The sequence below is a fragment of the Chlorocebus sabaeus genome, chromosome 18, assembly GCF_047675955.1.
Source record: "Chlorocebus sabaeus isolate Y175 chromosome 18, mChlSab1.0.hap1, whole genome shotgun sequence".
Lineage (NCBI taxonomy): Eukaryota > Metazoa > Chordata > Mammalia > Primates > Cercopithecidae > Chlorocebus > Chlorocebus sabaeus.
Window position 1 is genome coordinate 46,515,057 of NC_132921.1, and position 12,743 is coordinate 46,527,799.

At 41.1% G+C, this 12,743-nt stretch overlaps 1 protein-coding gene across 4 annotated transcripts in view; it reads right to left on the reverse strand.

Annotated features, from left to right (window-relative positions):
- Positions 1 to 12,743, reverse strand: part of FHOD3 (formin homology 2 domain containing 3) — a 519,848-nt gene that overhangs the window by 265,785 nt on the left and 241,320 nt on the right. For all 4 annotated transcript variants that reach the window (XM_073006355.1, XM_073006354.1, XM_073006353.1 and 1 more), the window contains 2 exons: positions 12,075 to 12,142; positions 1,942 to 2,047 (listed from right to left, as the gene is read on the reverse strand). In XM_073006355.1, the coding sequence (XP_072862456.1) occupies positions 1,942 to 2,047; positions 12,075 to 12,142 (174 nt within the window). The remainder of the gene's footprint in view (positions 1 to 1,941; positions 2,048 to 12,074; positions 12,143 to 12,743) is intronic.

Consider the following 12,743-nt stretch of genomic DNA (forward strand, 5'->3'; position numbering starts at 1 on the left):
TTATACCTGGAAAATAAACTAGAGGAAGCTCTCCCACCCTTATCTCTGCACCTTCCTCCTGTCTAGGTGTTAGACCAAAGTGAAGAGACACACAGGGGTGAGAATCCATGCCTGCACTCATCTCTTTAGATACAGACAGCTGCGTTTGGATGCAACATGGCACAACAGCTTTGATATAAATGTTTATATTATTAAGAATAGAGGCCAGGCACAGTGGCTCACTCCTGTAATCCCACCACTTTGGGAGGCCGAAGCAGGCAGATCATGAGGTCAGGAGATCGAGACCATCCTGGCTAACATGGCGAAACCCCATCTCTACTAAAGATACAAAAAAATTAGCTAGGCATAAAGTAGCCGGGCGTGGTGGCGGGCGCCGGTACTCCCAGCTACTCTGGAGGCTGAGGCGGGAGAATCGCATGAACCCGGGAGGCGGAGCTTGCAGTGAGCTGAGATCGCGCCACTGTACTCCAGCCTAGGTGACAGAGCAAGACTCCGTCTAAAAAAAAAAAATTTCAGCAATAAAGCATATCTACTGACAACTTGGAGGATCTACTACAAGCCCAGGAAAAGACGAAAGGTGAACAAAAAGAGCCAACTCCACAGCCCCACAAACACTGCTGCACACACACCATGGGTCAGCCAAGTGAGAGGCTCAAGAACTCTCACACACGTTTGCCATTTATCAAAATGAACAAAAATAACACTGACTTGAAAAGACAACCTTATTATTATTATTATTTTTAATGAGCCCTACGTTCTCTCTGTTGCTTTTCATTGCAGTGGCTTTACAGAAGAGGGGAAAGAGGGAAGGACTGAGAGCTCTGATTGGCTGAAAAATGCCACAGACCATAAGGAAGCATTCTCAGGGCAAAACAAAACAGCTGCAAAGACTGTGTCAGTTTGCTTGTCTCACTCAACTTCAGACACGGACATCTGATATCAAATGACACTTTTCATGTATGATTTTCATTCTTCCTTTACCCAGGATGAAAAGAAAGGAAGGTTTGGCAGCTTTATTTTCTCCTATGAGCGCTGAACATGCAGTCTGTGGGGTCACAGGCATAGATATAGAGGGGATGGCAGAACCCTGACCAGCCTGACATGCCTCAGTGCCTGGGCACAGCTGCTGCCTGGCACACTATGGGTATTGACTTTATTAGGTAAAAAGCTTGACTTTGAGTCTCAATATTTTTTCAACTGGAAAAGGTAGATAATATTGAGCTATATAAAATCCTTTTGTAGGTCAAAACTGTTGATAGCAGCAGTTTCATACAGTTCAACCTAATCATTCCTTCCCTGCCTATGCACAGTTGTTTTTTTTGTTTTTTTTGTTTTTTTTTTTACAGGATCAAATGAAATTATTTACGTGAAGGTGCACAAAAAAAACCCTATGACTATAAAAACACCATTAACTTTATAAACTGGAACAGGAATTAGCGCTTCAAACTCTATACTCGCATCGCTTTATAAATGAAATCAGAATGGCTCTTTAAAAGGCAAATCCCGGACCCACTCAAAACTATCGAATCAGAAACAGGAAGACAAGGTGAGAAATAGGCACTTTGACAAGAGCCCCAGGTGATAACTCAAATTGGGAGAAAATTTTTTTTTCCAAGAAATAAATTGCCCCCTTTGGTTTGGGGTGGCTTTCTGCTGAGATGCAGGCTTTACCCAAGCCCATTTAGTATGCCTCCTTCCTCGACAAATAAGAGACATTATAAAGAACCCAGTGAGTGGTACAGTTTTCCTAATAAGCTGGCAAAATAACTCCAGGTGAAAGTCAGTAAAAATTAGCACAGTCACTAATTACTAGGAACTGATAAAACCTGATGCAGATGTTTTTTGCCATAGGGTGTAAAGCTCTCAGTAGTTAAGTCCTGAAGGTGAACCCAGATCCCCCGTGCAGCTGGGGCAGCTGCTGCATGCCCAGTCATGACTTACCCCTTAAGATGTAGTTCTGATAGTTCTGATCAGCCTCCGCTCCCACCTTGATCAAACATGTCAGACCTTCAGCCACTACAAATTCATGTACCAAATCCTTGTCATCCTGGCAGGAAAGAAAAAAAAAAAATACTTCAAATACTGTCCCTGTCCACCTTCCATCCCAGCTGTGCTGCTAAAAGTATGTACAAGCCTTTAAAGCCAGAATGGCCCCTACAGATTGCTCTACTCTATTCAAATGAAGCATCTCAACTGTTGCCAAAAGAATTTTACAACCAGTCCTCACATTGTCCTTTGCCAAAGACCAGTTATTGCCTTCTGGGCAATCTAATAAAGATAAGGCAAATGAATCTCCTCGCTGCCAGAAATATGGTGTCTTGTTTTTCATTCAAGAAACACCAGGCTGTACTCTTCCATGGGTCCCAAGGGTCTGGCCATGCGAAGCTTGCTGGTTTTTAACTACAGGAAACATTTGATTGCAGCAAAGACTATCAATCAGGTGAGGAACTCAAAGCCACTCCTGTGTTCCAAAGACAGTCCTTGGGACAGTAGTTACAGAAAAGGCTCTTGCAAGGGCTGAGAACCATGGAAAGCAGTTTATCCAGCCTCCAGTAGTTGTACTGCCTGCAGGACAAGCATGGAAGCAGGGTGCAGGATTGGCCATTAACCTGCAGCAACCATGCCATCCCTCAAAAGGACCACCTTGGCCGGCTTGCAGACCTGATCACAGAAGGCAGGACATGAAAGAAACCTCATGGGTCATCTCATCCAGCGGTTCTCAGACAGAAGTCTCCAGAGACCTATCAGCCAACAGAGACTGGCAGCAAGCGCATCACCTGGGAACTTGTCAGGCCCCACTCCTGCCCTCCTGATTAGGAATCTCTACAGGGAGGCCCTGTTTCTAGAGCTCAGACGGTTCTCACATTAGAATCATCTGGAGAGCTTTAAGAAGGACTAGAAAGCAGGACCTTACCCAGATGGATTTAATCCAAATTTCTGGGGTGGGGCCCAGGCTCTGCTATTAAATTCCCTAGAAAATCCTCAAGGGTTGCCTATTCAAGAACCACTGATTTAATGCTAGCTTTTCTTTACAGATAAAGACACTAAGACTCAGGAGAGGCAAAAGAAAAAAAAAAAAAAAATGTGGGCAAGATCACTTAACTCCATTCAGCCAGACCCAAGCCCAGTCATTTTTTCGTAGTACCAAGCTCTCTGAGAGAGATTTTTCCACCATTGTTTTCCTCAATTGAGACTGGAAGATTTCCTCAATTGGACAGTGCCTTGTCTCAAAGGCATCTAGGATAAAGCTGAAACATTCATCTTAAATGATCACAACAGAGCAAAAATAAAAAACCTCAGTGATGTAAATGGTAGAAAGCTTAATGGAATAATGAAAGGTTATCATTATAGGAAAAGTCAGCAACCATGGCTTATCTCCAAAAGAGAAAATGTAGATGAACTGGCATAATTCTCCTGTTCCTACATGAAATTAGCCCCTTATTTTGATTTTTATGGCATTTTTCAATTATATGGATGGGGGACCAGGTAAATGTGGGCAGACTCAGCAAAGGTTCCCTTTGAACCAGGAAAGAGCTCTTCAGGGTCAGAGCTGACTTGGGGGGAAGGGTGGGTGAGTGATGCCTGCGCCCTGAACGTAATGAAAGACAGCTGTGTTAACTCAGACTTCAAGATAATCATGGCTTTGGAAGAAAGAAAATGGGACAATATCATGAGTTTTTGGAAAATTACTTTACGCTCATATGTATAAAGGAAATAAAAAATAATTCTCTCTCCATCCATATCCTTTTCCACCAGCATATGTGAAAAGTGAACATTTAGATGAGCTCATGTCTAGTCAGAAAGTTTTTCCAAGCACGTAACAAATGTTTATTACTTTAACTAAAACTAGATTCACACATGACTTCATGGTGAAAAAGTGAGAACAAGCTCTCAAGAAACCACTCAAGCTAATCACTAATATTAATATACCAGAGAATTGACTGTCTGGCAAAGGCACTTGGAAAAAACACTGGACAGGCGAGACAGTGTTTATAAAAATCATTCAGAACTGAGACGTATGCACATATGTAGATAAGGCACTCAGGAAAGAGAAATTTATTGATAATTAATTTGGAAAAAATCTTCCAAATTGGCAATGTGCTAGATTTTACACATATATCCTAAAATATATGAGCATTAAGAAATGACTTTCAAAACACTGGTTTCAGGAAAGTGAAATCAAAATGTTAACACTGATAGGTGCTTATTGCTGCATTTCAGAATTTTCTGTAATGTCATATATTAAACTGTGATCATTTTTTAAATGCCTATTGGTCAAGGAATATTCAACCCAAAGAGATGACCAATGCCTCTGTTTTTCAGACACTTACAATCTGGTTTGGAAAAGAACGTCCACACCTAGAAAACACGAGAGATGATGGAGACGCCGACCCACGGGTATGGAAGGTGGTGATCCATGCCCAGACAGCACCGCTGCGTGTGTAATCCAGTTAATCCCCCCATGCGTCGCTGCCCTGTGGTCGAGTGCTGTTTTGTGCACCCGTGTGTGGTCTTCCAAACAGACTATAAACTTCTAGTAACAAGCACCTTCTTCCTTGCCTACACAGTGCCAACGAGGCTGTTCAAAAATATTTGTTTAATGACGGTCCCGGGAATTCAGAGAACAAACACTACAGAGTAAACTTGGTTGAAAGGATCTACAAGAGTCCAAGCATGTTTATTTTTTAATGTTTTCAATTGAGAGAACTTTAAACATATACAAAAGACAACAGAATAATCTCGTGAACTCCAGGTGCCAATCAACGCACACCAACCCTGTTTCATTGATCATCCTACCCCTTCCCCTGCCACATTAATCTGAAATGAGTCCCATACATCACATCATTTAATCCATAAACATTCCAATATGTATCTCTAAACTACAGGAACTCTTCTTAAAAATATGTACTCACAATAAAAAATACTTTTCATTATGAAATGTCTAGTCAGTGGCCACATATCCAACTCTCTCATAAATATTGGTTTTTTTTTTTTTTTTTTTTTTTTGAGACGGAGTCTCGTTCTGTGGCCCAGGCTAGAGTGCAGTAGCACGATCTCTGCCCACAGGAAGCTCCGCCTCCCTGGTTCATGCCATTCTCCTGCCTCAGCCTCCCGAGTAGCTGGGACTACAGGCACTTGCCACCATGCCTGGCTAATTTCTTTTGCATAAATACTGTTTTTCACAGTTTTATTAGGATCCAAGTAAGACTCATACATGGCATTTACTTGATATGACTCTTGAACATCTTTTAATTCAATGAGTTTTTTTCTTTCCCACTGGAATTTGTGTGTTGAAGAAACCAGATCATTTGTCCTGTAGAGTAGCCCACAGTCCGGATTTTGTTGGTTACACCCCTGTGGTATAGTTTAACGTGTGCCTCTGTCTTGAATCATTTACAAATAGTTTATTGCATATACAGGCATGCAGATCCAGAGGTGATTTTTTTGGCTTGACCACATCATCGATGGTAGTTTGTATTTCCATTGGGAGGCACGTAATACCTGGCTGAATCTCATGCTCATCATGTCAGCAGCTCTTGGGCCTCACCACATAGATCCATTAAATCATTCATTAGGGGCTGAAGGATGGTAATATTCTCATTCTGTTACTCCCTCTTGCTTATTAGGTAGAATATTTCTACAAAAAAGACTTCCCTTCAACTATTCAATCATCCTAAAATCCGTAAGTGACAAGGCAAAATAAATGTGAGATACTAAAACTTAATTCATCTCCAAAATAGTAAGCTAGTTCACTAGCATCTTTCACCTTTTTGTTTTGTTTTGTTTTCTGTGTTTTGTTTTTTTGTCAATCCATTGTTATTTTGTAGTGTCATTATGAACTCAGTACAAACTTAGTATGTTTTAATCCAGTGCAATTATCACCCTTATTGATGCTCACTGTCCCATCTTTGGCCAGCCAGTGGGAGACCCTTCAACTTGCTTCTGAGTTCTTTCGGAAATAATCCTAGACTATTCGATAGTTTTCTTGCTCTCTGTATAAGATGCTCCAAGTTAATTAGTTTATTTTATTACATTTCCTACTCCAGACTTGGAATCAGCCACTTCTCCAAGGTGTTCTGGTTCCTTTTGATGTTTCAGACCACAATCTCATTGCTAGTGGTGCTTTTTGCTAATGAATTATTGCTTCTAGCTTTTTTTTAAAAAAATTATTATTTGCTTAAGATAATATACATGGGTTCATTCTGATATTTCCAATTAAATTCAGGAACACAGAGTTGTTAAACTTAAGAATCCTAATTTTTAAGAATGTGTAGAATGACAATTAGAATCTCACACACACACCAGTCTCAGAATAGTAATACCAACACCATCATCACCAATAGGATTATTGTAAACAGTTTTGTTGTGGTTGTGGATTTTTTGGTGGTTCTTTTTGTTCTTAGGGTATATCTAACTAACACTGAACAAATAACAGTGTTTTAAAGTCATTTGGAATAGCTATTAGCTGTGTGGCTCTGCCACCAGCTCTCTATCAGGTGTGAGAGAAGTCAAAGCTGAAGAATGGAGACAAGAGGCAGGCTGATAGAGGCTGACAGACTAAATGAGGAAGGTGGAGGAGTGCTGTGAGCATGGCCCTCTGGTGGCATAGAAACAGTCTAGCCCAACTGCAGTTGGGGATCTGAGCCCAAGAAGAGGGCATAATGGAAGGTGAAGTTTTGTTGTGTTCAGCTACGTATCAGGAAGACACACGTGGATACTCTGAAGTGGAGTTTTGGGAAATTAATTAGTTAGCACAGAAATTAGAGACAGGAAGGACTGAAGACAGAGACATCTGCTAGAAGACAATTCAAGTTACCCAGTCCATTCATTTATAGTTTAAGTGGTACCAGATACTATGCTAGGCACAAAAGGCGTGGCGATGAACCCCAGTGAGCTCACAGACTACCAGACTCAAGACAAGTGCTTTGAAGTATCTTAAGTTCCATACAGTTTGAGTATCCCTTATCCAAAATGTCTGGGACCATCAGTGTTTCAGAGAACATTTACATGTACATAATGACATATCTTGAGGATGGAACCCAAGTCTGAACATGAGATTCATTTAGGTTTCATACAGGTTTACATATAGCATGAAGGTAATTTTGTACAATAGTTTAAATAATTTTGTGCTTGAAACAAAGTTTGTGTGAATACTGAATCATGAGAAAGCAAAGGTGTCACTATCTTAGCCACCCACATGGGTGATTTGTGCTAGTTTGGCATCACCACCATTCCTGACTCTGAATTTATACGCTACCAATATGCAATCATTTTCTTACACTTATTCACACTTAAGAGAGAAAAAGATGACATGCCACTTATACAACGAAAAAACATAACATGTTCCGGATAACTAAGTAGTACAGTGGCATCACCAGAATGCCTGTCTCATCTGCTACAGTCTCCCCCTACAATGTTGTGTTTTGATTAAAAGGCTACTATACACTATATTTTATTTTGGGGGGTGAGGATAAACATCAAAAGTAGTTGAGGGACAAGAAGTGGGTCCTCTAGGGATGAGGAGGCATTCTTCTGGATAGTCTTTTAAAAATGTTTTCTCCACAATCATCTGCCTCATTAACAAGAGTTTTTGTCTTAGAAATCTTTGCTTTTATAAACTAACATGATTTCTTCAAAACATGTTCTGTTTTGAATGCACACTGATCTACACTTCAGTAAGCCCATCGCATATTTTTGCCATGTCATCTCTAGGCACTTATTCTACAGTGTTATCTTCATCATCATTTACACAAGATCACCTTGATTCAGAAACATTTTAGCTATTTCAATTCACCATTGGTTCACGAATGAACAACTGGGGCCTCTTCATCAATGTTAAAAACTTCAATATCCACTTCTTCCAGCTCACTGATGGACTCTGAAGATAAACATGCAAACAATTTCTGTATTTATAAGGAGGTCAGACATCATTTTCTTCTCACTTGACATACAGAATCCTTCAAAGCCACCACTTGTTCACCATCATCACTAAACACCGTCACAGGTTAGAGATTGTGCCAGGCATGCACAGCTGTGTCTTTAGTCACTATGTTTCCAGTGTTGGCAGCAGTATATCCTTCATGCTAAACATCCTTCATGCTAAACTGCTTTTGAAAACTTCACTGCTGCTAGCATGCTGTTCAAAAAAAGTGTTTTTAACATTTATTCCTCATTGATCTAAGAATATCCTTTATTAATGGATCTAAGAATTGATTCCTCATTGACCTAAGAATATCCTAAATTAATGAAATTACATTTGAGGGAAAGTACATGGCACAATCATTATTTTTTTTGAGAATTTCAGCTGGAAGATGAACAGAACAGTCAAGGAAAACAAAGTTTTGCCATCATCATCTAGTCCAGCTTCCCTGAAGTGAGCACAAGCCCCCAGTACAAAATGTTTATGAAACTAATCAGAAAAGATGATATGGTGATCCATGGCTTTTTGTTAGCATAATAATGAAATGGTAAGAAATGCATTCCTTTGAAACAGTGAGGATGTATTTGCTTAGCACAGCAAAATTTCATTTATGTGTGCCTGCGACATTAGCACAGCCCAACACGGTTATTCTGTCCTTGGCACCCGTAATTCCCACAGGAGCTATCTCCTCAGCTCTAGGCAGTGTCTTTCAGGGGCTGTAACCACAAACAGTAATGTTTTTTCATTCACATTATAGACATGTTCTGGCATCAAATTTTCATCAGCAGTGACCCTGGCAAACTTGTCAATGAATTTCTCCACTGCTTTGTGGTCAGCAGAGCTTTATCACCACGAATCTTTAAAAATTTAATGTTGTGTCTTTTCTTAAATTTCTTCAATCAGCCTGTTGAAAATATGCAGCTCCCTTCCATTTTCAGTTTATGATAGATCTTTGCTTGTTATGTGATCAGCATACCATTAAGTGGCATGTGTTCACTGCATCAATGATGGATCCACTCTATACACAATTGAGATCTTCACTTTTAGCTTCATGCAATGTTCTCCTATTTTTCAGTAACTTCTGCTCATTGCTTTCTGCACAGAACTTCAACAGTTTATCCTTCTGTTTCTTCAGGTCATCTATGGTGATCATTCTAACACCATACCCTTCTGTAAGACAGTTCACACTTACACCACTGCCCAGTTTCTCCAACAGCTTCACTCGGTGCTATAGATAAACAGATATGACTTCTCGTTTTTATCACTGTTACCTAAGGAGGTATCTGCATGCCTTTTGGACATTTTCAATAATACCTTTATACCACAGAGCACAGAATAAGCAAACACACACAATGAGTAATGCATATATGTCTTGGACCATGTGGGCATTGTGGGGAACCTCCCATTGGTGTGTCCAGCCTTCACACATGCCATTTTATTGCCCTTTGTGGGCATGCTTGCATGGAGGAATCTGGGCATGGGTGGAAAATATATATCACAGCTGAAAGCTGGCGGGAAGGTCTTTTTCCCTTGGGAATGCTGAATAAATCATGTGTTGTGAGCCTGCACTTTGACTGTGACCATCACATGAGATCAAGTGTGGAATCTTCTGCTTGTGGCATCATGTCAGGACTCAAAATTTTTCAAATTTTGGAGCATTTCTAATAGATTTTCAAATTAGGGATCTCAACCTGTACAACAGGTAAGCACAGGATACTTTTAATGGTATTTGGTGGAACCCTAACTAGGGTGAGTGATCATTCTAAGAGGGCATCCCTGAGAGGGCATCCCTAGCAGGAAGATACCAGAAGGAAAACTGAGAAACATATAGATTGGGTGTGGGGTAGCAAAACATTCTGGGATAGAAATTGTAGGTCCAGGCCAGGCGTGGTAGATCACACCTATAATCGCAACACTTTGGGAAGCCTAGGTGGGTGAATCACCTGAGGTCAGGAGTTTGAGACCAGCCTGGCCAATATGGTGAAACTCCATCTCTACTAAAAATATACACATTAGCCAAGCGTGGTGGTAGATGCCTGTAATCCCAATTACTCAGGAGGCTGGGGCAGGAGAATCACTTGAACCTGGGAAGTGGAGGTTGCAATAACCCAAGATCATACCATTTTACTCCAGCCTGGGTGACAGAGCAAGACTCCATCTCAATCAATCAGTCAATAAGTTGTAGGTCCAGGGCAAAGGTGTAGAACAGAAAGGGCATGCCTTACTTTTGGAGTACAACTTCAGGAGGAATTCAGGTTGTAGCCAAGGACAGAGAGGTGGGCAGCAGAGGCCAGATCAAGAAGGACTTCCACGTTATGCTGAGAAATTCAGATGTAACCCAGAAGGCAGCATGGAACCAAGAAGACAGTAACTCCCTCTGGTGGGAAGCTAAGAATGGACTGAGTTAGGGAGGACCAAACACACACAGCACCATGAACAGATGCTGCAATTTTCCAGGAGTGAACCAAGGCAGACCTCTAAACCCCGAGGCATTTCTGAGGTATGCAGTGTGGTGAAGCAAGGGTGCACCAGGTTCAAACCCATGGCTGTTGGAAGAAAACAAAGAGGACTTGTCTCCAGAAATGTCAACACACAGAAGGGACTCTGTGGTATGACTGAACACAGTGAAGTAAGAATGCGACAAGAATGTGTGGACGGGACAGATATGGGGCCTGTCCTTTTGCCTATTCCCTCTCAAACAGGTAGAAATCCACTCGGGCTCTCACTGACAACTATCACTGACAAAGATAATCTTTTAAGGATGTAGATGAAATGGGAATTGAAAAGAAGTAGAATGTAAACTAGAATCCAAAATCCTAACAGAAGGAAAACAATGAACCTAGACAGACGGAAGCTCAATGCAAAGGCCATCTTCTCCATGAATCCATCTCCTGAGATGCAAGCTGAATGCAAAGGCCATCTTCTCCGCGAATCCATCTCCTGACCCTGCCCTCACACGGCTGATCATCTTGGATATTGTCTGCACACCTGTCCTAGTCCACTTCATTATGCTGGTGACTTTCTCAGGGGAGGAATGGAGGGAAGGCTTAGGAGGCAAGGATACTATGGAATCCAAGACAGATTTGCACAGGTACACAAGGGGGCATAGCCACAATAGCATGGTTTATAACAGCAGAACACTGGACATTAACCAAACCACCTGCCAATAGAAGAATGAACAAAACAACTTGTGTTTTATTCATCCAATGCAACCCTCAATCAGAGCTACATCAGCTATGCCTACATCTATCTCATTCTCAGTAAGCAGAAGTAGGATATATGCAACATGATCACATATGTATACAGTTCATACAAAAGAATATCACATATTGTTGGTTAACATTTACCATTAGGAAACACGCATGTGGGGGTAGAGTGGAAAGAGGTTGGTTAGGATGGGGGAGCAGAACACAGGTCTTCAGTTATACCTTGAATAGGCTTTGCACACGTATGTTTACTGCAGCACTATTCACAATAGCAAAGACTTGGAACCAACCCAAATGCCCATCAATGATAGACTGGATAAAGAAAATGTGGCACATATACACCATGGAACACTATGCAGCCATAAAAAAGAATGTCATGTCCTTTGCAGGGACATGGATGAAGCTGGAAACCATCATTCTCAGCAAACACAGGAAGAGAAAACCAAACACCACATGTTCTCACTCGTAAGTGAGAGCTGAACAATGAGAACACATGGACACAGGGAGGGGAACATCACACACCAGGGCTTGTCAGTGGATGGGAGTCTAGGGGAGGGATAGCACTAGGAAAAATACCTAATGTAGATGATGGGTTGATGGGTGCAGCAAACCACCATGGCACATGTATACCTGTGTAACAAACCTGCACATTCTGTACATGTACCCCAGAACTTAAAGTATAATAATGAAAAAAACAAAACAAAACTAGAAGTAAATATGGAAAAATATGTGATAAAGTTGCCTTTACTTTTAATTGTGTTTGAAGTATTTGACGTGATAAAAATTACCAACTGATATTATGACCTAATTTATATTGTAATCTAAAGATAAATATTGTAATCTAAATTTGTCCTTCCTTTTCATAATAAGTACAGGTAGAAGCTTGCCTGTATCTAATTTCACAGCAATGTAAAAACAGGTAAGTACTTATCTTTTTTCCTATTTACCTGAAATATCTGCTTCAGGGAGAAAAGGGCCCTTCTCAAATCTCGTCCACTGGAGTTGTATAGTTTTTCTGAAATAAAGAATATAACATATAAATTAATTCAACTGACTCAATTGACAGTGAAAACACAGAGAGGATACGAATGATAACAAAACTACCCCTGGAAAGGTAATGAAAGCCAATTCATTTCACCCAGGATACAGACCTTATCCCCAACCATAAGGAGAATGTTGCATATACATACCTGGTGTGTGACAGGTGGCACGAAAGAATGTGTGGATGGGACAGATTTTGGGCCCGCCCTTTTGCCTATTCCCTCTCAAACAGGTAGAAATCCACTCTGGCTATCACTGACAACTATCACCTAGAATTTTCACCCTCATCTTCCATCCTTCCTCTCTCCAGATCTCTATTTCCAGCTGTTTGCAGACTCTATTTTCCAGTTTATAGACTATTTCCACTTGATGGCCAACTATACCCAGAAAAATCCATGCAGCTGGAACAGAATCCATCCTTCTACCTCATGCCTCCCTTGCCTTACAGGCCCTGCACCCCGACGCTTTCTGCATCTCCTGTTTCTAGGGTGTGCTGGCTGCCTTGAGCACTCCTCAGGTCCTAGAGTTCCCTAGGCAGCACGGGAGACCCGAGGGCAGCATGGTAGCTCTATGGA